Below are 16132 nucleotides of genomic sequence, written 5' to 3'. Positions count from 1 at the left end.
TCGGATGGACATAAAAGATGGCACTATTTCGAGGCGATGTCCTGGTCAATATTTATCCCTCCAACCAACATCACTAAAACAGATTGTCTGGTCATTATCACACTGCTATTTACTGTGTGAATTAACTGCCACATTTCCTTTATTGTGCACTGTACAAATGCAAGTTGTTGTTGTACATTACAACAGTTGAAAAGTACTCCATTGACTGTAAAGTCCTTTGAGACATCCTGACATCATGAAAGGTGCTATATTAATGCAAGCCTTTTCTTTTTATTTTGACTACTTGTGAACTGATTCTCCTCTTGGCTTAAAATTTGGTACACTCAATATGTTGCTCTGTCTCACTGTTTCTGTGTATTGTTCAACCTATAAATAACTGATTCGTTTTAATATTGGTCCGATGGCATGGTGTATGCCACTTTTCAGAGAAGAGCATGGCTGACTTCCTGCGTGACCTGTGTACTCTATACTGTAATGAAGTGGTAATTACTCATTCTGAGCGTGTTACACCAGACATGGCACATACAACAATGGAGGAGACACATTTACATACAAAATGGGATTTTTCATAAGGAGGCCAAGACAGAAGTGATAAAGCCCAAACTGTAACATCCACTTCCTAGCAGGGTAATAACAAATGTCCAATATGTTTCCCGTCTGCTACTTGTACCATATCATAGAAATCTAGTGCTAACCTGATCCACGTTCCTGGCTGGAGGAGGGAAGGCGATCAATCTACATTGTCATATACAATCACTTACTGACTGATCTATAACAGATGCCAACTGAGTAGCTTCTTGAGTCTGGAGAACCAAAACAGAGCATCTGTGCAGGGAAGCTAAAATCAATTTGAAATGCTCCTTACTAAGTTAAACTATTTTAGAATGTTTTTTTTAACATTTTATACAGCTGGTACTAATAATGCTTTGTATTAAAGAGTACCTCCCTTTGCCTTTAAACATTATGAAGTTCTAATACTTGTACTAAAGAACATGATTATTATGGATTACTTCAATCAATTTATATGCTGTAAGTTGGATTAAAAAAATGTTTGCAAGAACATTAAAATATAGGCTTCTTACTATCATAATAGTATTTCTGTTACACAAATAGATGCCTCCACCAAAACTGAAGATGGGGTCTTACAATGGCCAGTGTTCGGGGGTAAATTCTGCTACCTCGTCCTTGCCTGCTCTGTCTACTCTAAGTCTGAAGAAAGCAAAAACTTTAGATTCTCATGTCCCAAGTCTCAAAAGAAAGCGTGCCGGTACAGTATTTTTTATATATTACTGTTAATTTCATTTACAGTAACTATTAGTGGCCTAGGCATTGATGTAAGTGTCAGGAAACTGTTTCATAGCCGAGGCTGCCAATAAATTGACTGCCAAAATAAAAGGCCAATCTTTTTAAAGGGAAAAGTCATGCACTTTTATAGATAACAATGCAAAAAAAGGCTTGGAAAAAAGATGTGGTAAATTCAGTTGTATTACAGAACTAGTCAACGTTCTGTAGCATTACGCATGGTGTTCAAATCAAGTGCAATATTCAATTCAAGCTGGGTTAGAGGGCAAGGGATCATTGAATTGGACCAAGAAGAGGTCGGGGTTGAAGGAGGGGAGGGATTAGAGGAGAATTGGAAAAAGACGATGGGCAGGTTAGCTCCATTGGGATGGGGATATGCTCAGGTGAGAAAGATGAGTTCTGGTCAAATAAACAATGGGTGAAGGGGTATGGACTCTGATCACCAAAGTGATAGTCTGTGTGGGGGAGGTCATCAGGAGATGTACTCAAGTAAGGTATGTTAATGTGGGAGGGAGTGTTGCTTAGCTGAGAGGTGGGTTCCCAAATGCTAAGTAATGCTCAGTAGGTAGAGGATAGAGTTGTTGGCTCAGTGCAGTTTGGGGAGCTCATCTTGTTGGGGGAGATGATGATATTTAGGGAGGAGAGCACAATATCTTTGCTGAGTGAGATGGAAACCACTTTGGGCTTGCGATACCTTTGCAATATTTCTGCTCCATGAGGAGGGGAGTTCTTTGCTGGGGTAGGGAAGGGATTATAATCGCTCTGTTCATAGTAAGGGAGTTTTGGGGACAGGATCCAATTCTATTTTTATGTGCAGTGCGGGAAGGGTTTATGCTATGAGAATTACTGTCCATTGAGGGTTGGGGTTATGATTGGATTTTTTATCCTTTGCCAAAGCCTCTGCTCATTGTGGGGGGGGGGTGGCGATGGTAGGGTTACATGTGGGTTTGTGGCATTAAAGTTTATGCACAGTGGGGAGATGGGGACGGGAATTTGTCTGTAGGCGTGTGCTCTTTCAGTTGCCTTTTTGTTTCTGTGGTGTGAATACTGCACTTGTGCTCTATTGTGGGGGAGGGATTTTTTCTCACCCTGCCAGTTTTATGAGTTCACTTAGCAGGGTGCTGCTCCGTTCCTGTATTTCGTCTCGGCAGCAGTTGTTTGGCTCCAGATACGATCTGGGTTAGGCAGTGTGGCATGGTACCTACCTTTCCATTAGTAATGATCAGCCCAGTATGGGTGTTCCGCTCATCGTTTTCCAATCAGTGTTGGGAAGAATTTCAATTACTGCTGAGTGTGGTGCGTGTGGGAATTCAGGCCCGTGTTATGAGCGGTTGTTTGGAATATTGCTGATTTGATTTAATTTCTGCTGCGCTTTAAACTGTTGGTTTCCTAGTTCACCACAAAGCTTGTTCGGCAGCTGCTGCATTTTCGGTCTTTACTTAATTCTGCCTTCTGCTTCCTGACACAGCTGTTCAATTCTTGCTTGAGATTTACAGAGACCCACAATTGTGTTTTTGGCCGCAGCTATTGCATTTAGACTGCACTTAGTATATTTTAGCGGTTTCTAGATCACAATGGAATTATTTTTTAGGAGGCAACACCAATTAATTACACCCCGAAGGTCAATGCTGACCTACATTAGCTGCCATCCCCAAAGGTTCCAAATTTAAAATTCTCATCCTCCTTGTTTAAAGCCCTCCATGGCCTTGCCTCTTGTTACTCCCGTCATCCCATGCAATACTACAATTTCTGCTCCTTCTTTTCTCCCCAACCCCAGCCCCATCCACATCAAACTCTCTTCCTGACTCTGGCCTCTTGTGCAACCCCCCCCTGCCCAACTGCCTCTTATTTAAGACCCTCCTTAAAACCCACATCTTTAATCAGGTTTTTGGTTACCTCTTCTAATATCTTCTGTGGCTCGGTGAAGTGCGTTGAGATGTTTTTCCATATTAAAGGTGCAAGTTGTTGGCTTTTCATCTGATGCCATTGTCAAGTGTTTTGATGCATATCTATACTGGGGTTAAGGCATAAAACTACTTGTTTATCTTGTTAAATTGTAAGGCTAACAACTCTCCACCCCCTCTTTTAAAAAAAAAAGTTACTGATTGTTTTAATTATTGGTAATTTGTATTTATTTGCTTTTCTACAGATGATGTTGAGCCTTCTGGGAGAGATGCCATGGCCAAACTTTGCATTGAATATGAGAGAAACACTGAGAAGACGATTACGAAACCTGTGAGTCTCCTTGATGCTTTAGAGCACAGTGAACTAAAGACCGATGGAGGCATATTTCTCGGTGGAAAAAAGGTAGGATGTGTACCTGACTGAAATATTTTGTGACCGAAATGGCTTTTATCAAAATTACAAATGACATCCTATGTGACTGTGCCAATGGTAAACTATCCCTCCTCGACCTCCCTGTGGCCTTTGACATGGTTGACCACACACCCTCATCCACGTCTCTTCACTGTCGTCCAGCTGGGTGGGACTGCGCTCACCTGGTTCCATTGTTACCTTTCTAATCATACCCAGAGAATCACCTACAATTCCTTCTCTTCCCGCTCTCGCACCGTTGCCTCTTGTGTCTCCCAAGGGATCTATCCTTGGCTCCCTCCTATTTAACATTTGCATGCTGCCCCTCGGCGGCAAAATCCGAAAATTCAGCGTCAGTTTCCACATGTATGCTGATGACCACGCAGTTCTATCTCAACACCATCGCTCTTGACCCCTCCATTGTCTTTGATCCCCGCCACAAACTGTTCAATAGCCACCGACTCCATCCCTCTCCCTGGCAATTGTCTGAGGCTGAAATAGACTGTTCGCAACCTTGGTGTTGTATTTGACCCCGAGTTGAGATTCCGATCACATATCCGTGCCATCACAAAGGCCGCCTATTTCCACCTCTGGAACATCGTCCAGCTCCGCCGCTGCCTCAGCTCATCTGCTACTGAAACCTTCATCCATGCCTTTGTTACCTCTAGACTTGACTATTCCAATGCACTCTTGGCTGGCCTCCCACATTCTACTCTACGCAAACTTGAGATCATCCAAAACTCTGCTGCCCATGTCCTAACTCGCACCAAGTCCCGTTCACCCATCACCCCTGTGCTCGCTGACCAACATTGGCTCCCAGTTAAACGTGTTGATTTTTAAAAATTCTCCTCCATCTTTTCAAATCCCTCCATGGTCTTGTACTTCTCTAATTCTGGCCTCTTGAGCATCCCCAATTTTAATCCGCCATTGGCGGCCATGTCTTCAGGTGCCAAGCCCCTAAGCTCTCTAATTCCCTCTCTAAACCGCTCAGTCTCTCTTTCCTTTTTTAAGATGCTCCTTAAAACCTACCTCTGACCAAGCTTTTGGTCATTTGTCCTAATATCTCCTTCAATGGCTCGGTGTCAAGTTTTGTTTTATAACGCTCCTGTGAAGTGCCTTGGGTCATTTTATTACATTAAAGTCACGATATAAATAAAAGTAGTTGTTGTTTAGTTATATCACTGATTCCCAAATAAAGAACTGGGTTTTAAAATCATGGACTTCTTCCCTGCTGGCTTATGCCGAAACCAGAGTGAATTTCATCAGTACTTTACCAGGCTGTGTGATAGTGACTCATGAAGCATTTCACTCCAGAAAGGGGAAAATTAACAATTGTCATTGGTCATGTTGTAACTTTTTCACCTGATTATGGAATGTCTTTCAAGATAAAGGCACTTTAGCTGCTACGTATACCCAGATAATGTGCAACGGTTCTCGGAAATGTATTCTGTTTTGGTTTCAACATCAAAACGTATTTTTTGCTATCTGGTCCAGGATCAGGACTTTGTTTTAATCTGATGTCTGCTATCTTATTGGCTTGTACACACTTAGAACAATCTAATGAATTAAAACAAGTCCAGCTGTTTTTCTTCATGAGCCACATAATCTGATCATTCTCAACATTACTAGTCCTCTTAAATAACTATCCGATATCCTTTTAGAAGACTTTATGGACTCTGTTCCAACAGTAATTTGTAGTGGAGAATTCCACATTCTAACCACCCTCTGCATGAAAAAAAGCTTTCTAACTCCCCTTTTAATGGTCTTAAATTTGTGCTCCCCCCCCCCCCCCCCCCCCGTTACTGTATTCCCAACCAGTGGAAACAATCCACCATTATTTACTGTATTATAATCATTCATAATGTTGAAGACCTTTATCATATCGCCACCTGCCCTTCTTGGCTATAATCGTGGATATAAGCTGTCATTCCTAAAATGTTAGAATCTATTGTAAGGGACGTGATAAAGGGGCACCTTAAAAATCATATGATTGGGCAGAGTCATTGCAGATACATGAAGAGGAAATTATGTTTGACAAATCAGTTGGAGGTTACTGAGGTTGTAACTAGCAGGATGGATAAGCAGGAACCAGTCGATGTAGTATATTTGATTTTACAAAAAACATTTGATAAGGTGCCACACAAGAAGTTATTACACACAATTAGGGCTCATGGGAGTAATATATTAGCATGGATTGAGGATAGGTTAACGGACAGAAAACAGAAAGTCGGAATAAACTGGCTATTTTCAGATTGGCAGGCTGTAATTAGTGGGGTATCACAATGATCAGTGCTTGGGCCTCGGTATTTACAATGTATGGACTCAATTTTGCCCAAATCTATTTTTTGGCATATTGCCAGAGTTACGCCTGTTTTTCGAGGCCACAACAATTCTAAAAATAAATGGGTCAAGTTTCCCCGCTCTCTTTTTTAAAATTGGCGCTGCGCAGCCTGTCCTGTAGCCTCGGGGGAGGGGTGGAGCCAAATGTCTGCGCCAAAAAAACGATGCCGTCCCTTCTGCGCATGCATGGAAAAAAAGGACGTTTTTGATGTGATACCTATGGGCGCGCATGCGCAGGACAGCTCCCGATCTGCAATTGTCTATTTTTAAAGAGCCAGTTATGTGAGAAATTTAATTCTCATTGGAAAAATCGGAGCTGCAATACAAGATGCAACATGGTGCAAGGATCAAGAGTTTCTTACAGGATGAAGTAGAGGCACTAGATACTGTGATTGAGGCCAGATGGCACGAGCTGGACACATGAAAGTTCCACCCAAAGAAATGAAGAAACGCTGGAACCAACTTGCAGAAGATTACTGTGCTATGGTGACCACTCAGAGGTCTGGAGGCCAGTGCAAAAAGAAGTGGCAGGACCCTTGGTCAAGTAGTTAGTGTAAGTAATATTTTCATGTTTCAATGGAATTTCAGTTGTAAATGTGATCATCTATATATGTCACACCCAACAGAAAGACACCCTCTCTAAAAAGTTATATTTTCATCTTTGCAGAGGGAGGTGGCACATAATAAAAGGGAAAGAACTCGAACAGGAGGAGGCCTGCCTGGCAAATAGGCACCCACTGACACCCTTGAAAGAGAGGGTCTGCTTTGTTTTTCTCCAGGCAGGACCTATCAATCACCACTGCACAAGCTGGGCCCACACTCGAGGGAGAGAGTAAGTCCTGCAAATTCCACAGTCTGGCTTTCCTAAATGTTAAGTACTGCGCGGACTAGCCATGCTTCGGTTCATGGGGATGTCTCCCTCAGCTATGCTTCGGTTGATGCAATGTGCTATCATTCATCGTGGTCCTTCAAATCAGCCTACTGCCTGCGCTGTGTAAGCCTACTCATGTCACCCACCCTGCCCCCTCTGCTGCTAACCATTTGTCTGTTCTGTTATATTTTGCAGAACTTGAGGCCAACCCTGACAATGCAGAAGAGAATTCAGATGAGGACAAGCCTGAAGAGGAGAACATCTTTTAATTCCACCTTCCAGGAGCATGGGGGTGAGGGGGAGGGGATGGATGAAGTCCCCATTGTTGTACTCACTTTGGAGGAGGTGCATGTGCCACCCATTGCGATGTTAGCCCCTTCCCTGAGTAGCGGTTTGATTGTTGGTGGGACATTCCATGGTTTCCCACCGTCCGAGGCTAGGGATTCCAATGGGGTGCAGCGAGGCACACGGTGCCCCACTGTCCAAGGCTGCGGGTCCCAGTGGGGAGCAGCGAGGCACACCCAGGGTCTCACCGTCTGAAGCTGCGAGTCCCAGTGGGGTGCAGCAGGGCACACACAGGGCCCCACCATCTGAGGCTGTGGGTCCCACTGGGATGCTGCAAGCCACATCCAGGGTGAGGAGGTGAACATAAGAACATAAGAATTAGAAGCAGGAGTAGGCCATTCGGCCCCTCGAGCCTGCTCCGCCATTCAATAAGATCATGGCTGATCTTTGACCTCAACTCCACTTTCCTGCCCTATCCCCATATCCCTTGATTCCTCTGGAGTTCAAAAATCTATCTATCTCAGCCTTGAATATACTCAACGACTCAGAATACACAGCACTTTAGGACAGAGAATTCCAAAGATTCACAACCTTCTGAGTGAAGAAATTCCTCCTCCAGCTCAGTCCTAAATGGCCGACCCCTTATCCTGAGACTATGACCCCCTAGTTCTAGATTCTCCAGCCAGGGGAAACAACCTCTCAGCATTTATCCTGTCAATTCCCCTCAGAATCTTATGTTTCAATGAGATCCCCTCTCATTCTTCTAAACTCCAGAGAATATAGGCCCAATCTACTCAAATCTAGTGAACTTTCGTTGCACTCCCTCTAAGGCAGGTATATCCTTCCAAAACTGTGCGCAGTACTCCAGGTGTGGTCTCACCAGAGCCCTGTACAATTGTAGCAAGACTTCCTTACTCTTGTATTCCAACCCCCTTGCAATAAAGACCAACATGCCATTTGCCTTCCTAATTGCTTGTTGTACCTGCATGCTAACACTCTGTGCTTCTTGTGCTATGACACCTAAATCTCTCTGAACACCAACATTTAATAGTTTCTCATTATTTAAAAAATATTCTGTTTTCCTATTCTTCTTACTAAAATGAATAGCCTCACATTTCCCCATCTGCCACCTTATTGCCCTCTCACTTAACTTGTCTATAATCCCTTTGCAAGCTGTTTGTTTCCTCCTCACATCTTACTTTCCCACCTAGCTTTTTATCGTCAGCAAACTTGGATGCGTTGCAACTCGGTCCCTTCATCGAAGTCATGAACACAGATTGTAATTAGCTGAGGCCCAAGCACTGATACTTGCGGCACCCCACTAGTTACAGCCTGCCAATCTGAAAATAACCCGGTTAAACCTACTCTCTGTTTTCTGTCTGTTAACCTATCCTCTATCCATGCCAATACATTACCCCCAACCCCATGTGCCCTTACCTTGCTCAACAACCTTTTATGTGGCACCTTTTATCGAATGACTTTTGGAAATCCAAATATACTACATCCACTGGTTCTCCTTTATCTACCCTGCAAGTTACATTCTCAAAAAACTTAATAAATTTGTCAAACACAATTTACTTTTCATAAAACTTCTGCCGAATCATATTTTGATTTTCTAAGTACCCTGTTACCACTTCCTTAAATGGATTCCAATATTTCCTCCGACGACTGATGTCAGGTTAACTGGCCTGTAGTTCCCCATTTTCTCTCTCCCTCCTTTCTTGAATAGCAGGGTTACATTTGCTACCTTCCAATCTGCTGGGACTGTTCCTGAATCTAGGGAATTTTGGAAGATCACAACCAATGCACCCACTATCTTTGCAGCCACCTTTTTTAGAACCCTAGGATGTAGGCCATCAAGCCCAGGGGATTTGTCAGCTTTTAGTCCCATTATTTTCTCAAGTACTTTTTCTCTACTGATATTAATTACTTTAAGTTTCTCGCTCTCATTAGACCCTTGGTTCCCCACTATTTTTGGTATACTTTTTGTGTCTTCTACTGTGAAGACAGATACTCAATATTTGTTTAAAGTCTTTGCCATTTCCTTGTTACCCAATATAAGTTCTCCTGCCTCAGCCTCTTAAGGACCAACACTTACTTTTGCTACTCTCTTCCTTTTTATATACTTGTAAAAGCTCTTGCAAGTTTTTATATTTCTTGCTAATTTACTCTCGTAATCTATTTTCTCTATCAATTTTTTGCTGGTTTCTAAAGCTCTCCCAATCCTCAGGCTTACTACTATTCTTTGCAACATTATAAGCCTCTTTTAATCTAATACTATCCTTATCATCTTTAGTTAGCCACAGATGGGTCACTTTTTCTGTGGAGTTTTTATTTCTCAATGGAATGTATATTTGAGGATTTTGGAATATTTCTTTAAATGATTGCCACTGCTTATCTACCATCTTACCTTTTTAATCTAATTTCCCAATCTACCTGATCCAACCCACATCTCTGCCCACCCCCCACCCCCATATGTACGTAAATGGCTTTGTTTATGTCTAAGACTCTAGTGTCAGACATAAGAATGCCATGTTCAAACTCAATGTGAAATTCTATTACATTATGATCACTCTTCCCTAGAGGATCCTTTACTATAAGATTACTAATTAACCCTGGCTCATTACACAAAACAAGATCTAAAATAGCTTGTTCACTGGTTGGTTCCATGACGTATTGTTCTATGAAACTGTCTTGGATACATTCCATGAACTTATATAATTTTTTATTAATACTCTGTTCAATAGTATAGCTACTGTTAGGGGGCCTGTAGACTACGCCCACCACTGATTTCTGCCCCTTGTTAGTTCTTATCTCCACCCATACTGATTCTACTTCCTGATCTTCCAAGCCAAGACTCTTTCTCACTACTGTCCTTATGTCATCCTTAATTATCAGGACTACCCCCACCCCCCTCCCCTCCCCTCTCTGCTCCAGCCTGCCTGTCTTTTCGATGAATCAAGTGCCTTGTAATATTTAGTTCCCAACGCTGGTCACCTTGCAACCATGTCTCTGTATTGGCTATGATATACATCAAGGAACAAGAGAAGGAAAAGGTGGACAGATCCCCTCAGAATGAAAAATCCTAATTCAAAGACATGAGTTACTATGGACAGCAACATTCCCTTCAGACTGAATCTTCAAAACACTGGCGCTTAAGGACTGTCTCCAAAAGTACCATCGCAAAGCAACATTATGATGAATGCACATGAAAGCCTACTCCAAGGGGAGACACAAGGCATGACATGTAAGTATTTAATAAAGTTTTTATGCAACATCTCCTTCTAAGATTACATTCCTAAATGTAATCTGACCAGAAAAGTTAAATTTAAAATTGTAGCTTGTATATGGCGAAGGCCAAATAACTGTCCTACACATCACTTCAAATAGGGAAGCACATAAAAATATTAGGATAGTCTGTAGAAGATTCACACCACACACTCTTTCTATTCCCCCTGATGAGGCAGGTAAGGAGGTAAGAGATATGAAGGAAAACTTGTATTCATTTTAGAGAAATAGCAAAGAGTTTTTTTTTAGGAACGCATAGTAAAGAGAGAATCATTAAAGAGGAGGTGGAGCCACTCAAAATGAACATGATGGGGTTGTTATGACAGAGTTGCTTTATATATTTGGCTTCAGCATTTATAGAGAATAGAGAAAGACGGAGTCTATAATGCCTTATACATACGGAAGTGGAAAGGCAAAGGGATTGATTCCGAAGGGGCTGAGGGTGCTAGAAATGCATGAGTATCTCTCACCTTTAGCCTTCAACGTCACTTTAATATACACATTTCTTATCTCTTTATTTCATCAATTCTACTATGGTCATTGATCCCCTGAACTTGTCTCACTTTTCTTCCCAAACTTCAAATTGTCATCCTACACACTCTTCCTCTTTCCTGCACCCTCTCAGCATTGAAACCAACTCTTCACACTACCTCCTCTTACTCATTATTTCCAGAGATCTCAAAACTGTGAAACTTCGTGCCCTTTTCACTTTTCTTTCTTCCTACAATCATCAGGCTTTTAAAATCAAAATTCATGGTCTCTTACTCTTTTCAGCCTTGATGGTGTCCTGCACAATTACCCTTCATCCTTAACCTAGGTTTCTCATTTTAAAAGCATAGTTTCAATGCTGACTTAGCAAAATGCTTAATCCCAAATTCTTATTGTTTTTCATATCTTACTTTGGCTTTCTTAATTAATAAAACGACGAATGATTTTGTGGTTTTTCAAAAACAACTTGCATAACTACAGGTGATATGTTTCATGTTCTGTACCTGTTAAGATGAAAGAGAAGGTTAGAGTCTGAATACATTAGAGATAATATCACTTTGTTGGATTGATATATTATATAGTACACTGCAATAATTCATGATAAATTGCTGCTTTGTAGTTGCAGCATTTCAGGTTCAGGGACTCAGTAAATCAATCCAAAGCACGTTACAAATAACTCCTTGTCCTTCTATTGCCAAATACAGATACTTGTTTACACTTCTTTTTCAATAGTTAGTTTTAATGGTGAAAAACACTACTGTAGCAAATAAGATTAACACACAGTATTTATTTTCATAAGTTAAAAATACAAATTTGCACTGCTCTGCCACAATGTGAGTGAACTGCTATATGCACTTTGAAGAAAAGCCAATAAATTAACGAAAGGGTGCCTGAAAGCACAGGAATGGCTCAAGACAGGCGGGCTTAATTGGGTTGAACTTTCTGGGTTGCTCGCTGCACTGCTCTTGGTGGATTTAGACTAAATCTATCAATAGCAGCAGAAGGAACAAACTCCTAGCCCAGAGCCTTGGGAATTCAAAGAAGTGGAACTCTTTAGGCACAAGACAACAGGGAATCCACAGTATGGAGAGGAGCTAATCTACGATGGGAAAAGAGAAATCGCAGTCACCACGCTCTCTCCTGAGGTGCAGGATCTAACAGATGTGATTCACGTAATGGCAATGAGTGCGGAGAGGGCCTTACCCAATCACTCCTGGACACCATCAGTGGGGTGGGTGATGTGGTATCAACACTCTCGAGAAATGGGTACGCTATCTGGGAACATGAGGTGGGGAATATCTCAGTCAGCAGAAACAATGTCGGCGCACATGCGGGAGGGCATGTCACAGGTAGCTGAGACACTGTCAGGGCACATGAGGGAGGGAATGTTGGAGTTTTCTGCTGCAATAAGGGAACACGCCCAGACCCCGTGCCCATTGACAGAATCAACTGCCATTCCAACTCCAATTCCCAGACCAGCCTCTGAAGAGGTCCAAGCCGGGCCATCCACATTACTGGCTGTGCCCCCCCCCCCCCATCAAGAAGTGCGCATTACCCAAGATGTTCGAAAGCGAGAAAAACTGCGCCACCACCTGCAGGCAAGGGTGGTGGAGTCACCAAGACTAAGCGCAGGGGGCAGTCTTTGAATAAGGTGAAGGAGAGATGGGTTTCTTTGTTGTTGTTACTGTTGTAACTACAACTGTTCTAAAAAATTTAAAGTTTTTTGTAAGTTATGTCAATTTACAAGTTAGTAAAAGTTTGTAAGTGATAAGTGAAACTTAAAAGTTTGATATAAGAATATGTTAGTTATGTTAAGTACAAACATGTTAAAATTTTGAATAAATATATTTTACATAATAACTGAATCAGTTCCATTATTTGTTCCATTATTAACACACCTTTTTGAAGTGAACAAGAATAATTTCCATCGTTTGTTCCATTAACAAAACACATTACGGAACAGGTCCAAGCAGTAAACATGGTCCATTTGGAATAGTTGCCGTTGAGTCTTCAGGCAGCAAAGCATTCACGGATGAGCTGTTGGTGCAAGACTCGAGCAATCGTTAAAGGGGATCAACGGTCCGTCCTCCTCCGCTGTCGTGCTCTGGGTTCAGGTAGTTGCATGACTTCCTTGTCCTCCTCCTCCTCGTCATCTGCATCTTCCTCATCATTATCATCAGTCACTCTCACTTCTGGTGGGTCTTCTACTACCAGCTGCTGCACACAACAGTGAACTGACCAACAATCTCGGGAGTATTGCAAGTAGCCTCGAATGGTCCAGGCATGGGAAACGCTGCTTCAAAATGCCAATGGTCCTCTTTATTATGCTGCGCATCGAAATGTGCGGCATGTTGTATTCTCGGTCAGCTTCCATCCGGGTTACGTGAAGGGGCGTCATAGCCAGATGGCGAGGCAGTACCCTTTGTTAATAAAGGATGATATTAGGGCAGTTGTGAGGGATGATATTGGCTCCAATGAACAAAATGTTGAATCATTGTGGGTGGAGATTAGAGATAGTAAGGGGGAAAAGTCACTGGTCGGCGTAGTTTATAGGCCCCCAAATAATAACTTCATGGTGGGGCGGGCAATAATCAAGGGAATAATGGAGGCATGTGAAAAAGGAACGACAGTAGTTATGGGGGATTTTAACCTACATATCGATTGGTCAAATCAAATCGCAGGGGGTAGCCTGGAGGAGGAATTCATAGAATGCGTACGGGATTGTTTCTTAGAACAGTATGTAACAGAGCCTACAAGGGAGCAAGCCATTTTGGATCTGGTCCTGTGTAACAAGACAGGAAAAATAAACGATCTCCTCGTAAAAGATCCTCTCGGAATGAGTGATCACAATATGGTTGAATTTGTAATACAGATTGAGGATGAGGAAGTTGTGTCAGAAATGAGCGTACTATGCTTAAACAAAGGGGACTACAGTGGGATGAGGGCAGAGTTGGCTAAAGTAGACTGGAAACAAGGACGAAACGGTGGCACAATTGAGGAACAGTGGAGGACTTTTAAGGAGCTCTTTCATAATGCGCAACAAAAATATATTCCAGTGAAAAAGAAGGACGGCAAGAGAAGAGATAACCAGCCGTGGATAACCAAGGAAATAAAGGAAAGTATCAAATCAAAGACCAATGCGTATAAGGTGGCCAAGGTTAGTGGGAAACTAGAGGATTGGGAAAATTTTAAGCAACAGCAAAGAATGACTAAAAAAGCAATAAAGAAAGGGAAGATAGATTACGAAGGTAAACTTGCGCAAAACATAAAAAAAAGATAGTAAAAGCTTTTACAGATATATAAAACGGAAAAGAGTGACTAAAGTAAATGTTGGTCCCTTAGAAGATGAAAAGGGGGATTTAATAATGGGAAATGTGGAAATGGCTGAGACCTTAAACAATTATTTTGCTTCCGTCTCCACAGTGGAAGACACAAAAACCATGCCAAAAATTGCTGGTCATAGGAATGTGGGAAGGGAGGACCTTGAGATGATCACCATCACTAGGGAGGTAGTGCTGGACAGACTAATGGGACTGAAGGTAGACAAGTCCCCTGGTCCTGATGAAATGCATCCCAGGGTATTAAAAGAGATGGCGGAAGTTATAGCAGATGCATTTGTTATAATCTATCAAAATTCTCTGGACTCTGGGGAGGTAGCAGCGGATTGGAGAGCAGCTAATGTAACGCCTCTGTTTAAAAAAGGGGGCATGCAAAAGGCAGGTAACTATAGGCCGGTTAGTTTAACATCTGTGGTGGGGAAAATGCCTGAAACTATCATTAAGGAAGAAATAGCGGGACATCTGGATAGGAATAGTGCAATCAAGCAGACGCAGCATGGATTCATGAAAGGGAAATCATGTTTAACTAACTTACTGGAATTCTTTGAGGATATAACGAGTATGGTGGATAGAGGTGTACCGATGGATGTGGTGTATTTAGATTTCCAAAAGGCATTCGATAAGGTGCCACACAAAAGGTTACTGCAGAAGATAAAGGTACACGGAGTCAGAGGAAATGTATTAGCATGGATAGAGAATTGGCTGGCGAACAGAAAGCAGAGAGTCGGGATAAATGGGTCCTTTTTCGATTGGTTAGTGGTGTGCCACAGGGATCAGTACTGGGACCACAACTGCTTACAATATACATAGATGACCTAGAAGAGGGGACAGAGTGTACATAAGAATTAGGAACAGGAGTAGGCCATCTAGCCCCTCGAGCCTGCTCCGCCATTCAATAAGATCATGGCTTATCTGGTCGTGGACTCAGCTCCACTTACCCGCCCTCTCCCCGTAACCCTTAATTCCCTTATTGCTTAAAAATCTATCTATCTTTGACTTGAAAACATTCAATGAGCTAGCCTCAACTGCTTCCTTGGGCAGAGAATTCCACAGATTCACAACCCTCTGGGAGAAGAAATTCTTTCTCAACTCGGTTTTAAATTGGCTCCTCCGTATTTTGAGGCTGTGCCCCCTAGTTCTAGTCTCCCCGACCAGTGGAAACAACCTCTCTGCCTCTATCTTGTCTATCCCTTTCATGATTTTAAATGTTTCTATAAGATCACCCCTCATCCTTCTGAACTCCAAGGAGTAAAGACCCAGTCTACTCAATCTATCATCATAAGGAAACCCCCTCATTTCTGGAATTAGCCTAGTGAATCGTCTCTGTACCCCTTCCAAAGCTAGTATATCCTTCCTTAAATAAGGTGACCAAAACTGCACGCAATACTCCAGGTGCGGCCTTACCAATACCTTATACAGTTGCAGCAAGACCTCCCTGCTTTTGTACTCCATCCCTCTCGCAATGAAGGCCAACATTCCATTCGCCTTCCTGATTACCTGCTGCACCTGCAAACTAACCTTTTGGGATTCATGCACAAGGACCCCCAGGTCCCTCTGCACCACAGCATGTTGTAATTTCTCCCCATTCAAATAATATTCCCTTTTACTGTTTTTTTTCCCCAAGGTGGATGACCTCACACTTTCCGACATTGTATTCCATCTGCCAAACCTTAGCCCATTCGCTTAACCTATCCAAATCTCCTTGCAGCCTCTCTGAATCCTCTACACAACCCGCTTTCCCACTAATCTTAGTGTCATCTGCAAATTTTGTTGCACTACACTCTGTCCCCTCTTCTAGGTCATCTATGTATATTGTAAACAATTGTGGTCCCAGCACTGATCCCTGTGGCACACCACTAACCACTGATTTCCAACCGGAAAAGGACCCATTTATCCCGACTCTCTG

At 42.4% G+C, this 16132-nt stretch overlaps 1 protein-coding gene across 4 annotated transcripts in view; it reads left to right on the top strand.

The window, feature by feature from the left end:
• The window catches only part of rtel1 (regulator of telomere elongation helicase 1), a 158289-nt gene that overhangs the window by 98259 nt on the left and 43898 nt on the right, over positions 1 to 16132 (top strand). For all 4 annotated transcript variants that reach the window (XM_070895979.1, XM_070895976.1, XM_070895980.1 and 1 more), the window contains 2 exons: positions 1114 to 1267; positions 3452 to 3609. In XM_070895979.1, coding sequence (XP_070752080.1) covers positions 1114 to 1267; positions 3452 to 3609 — 312 coding nt within the window. The remainder of the gene's footprint in view (positions 1 to 1113; positions 1268 to 3451; positions 3610 to 16132) is intronic.

Source organism: Pristiophorus japonicus, chromosome 12 (genome assembly GCF_044704955.1).
Source record: "Pristiophorus japonicus isolate sPriJap1 chromosome 12, sPriJap1.hap1, whole genome shotgun sequence".
Taxonomy (NCBI): Eukaryota; Metazoa; Chordata; class Chondrichthyes; family Pristiophoridae; genus Pristiophorus; species Pristiophorus japonicus.
The sequence above is the reverse complement of the archived record's forward strand: the minus strand, read 5'-3'. Positions and strand labels throughout refer to the sequence as shown.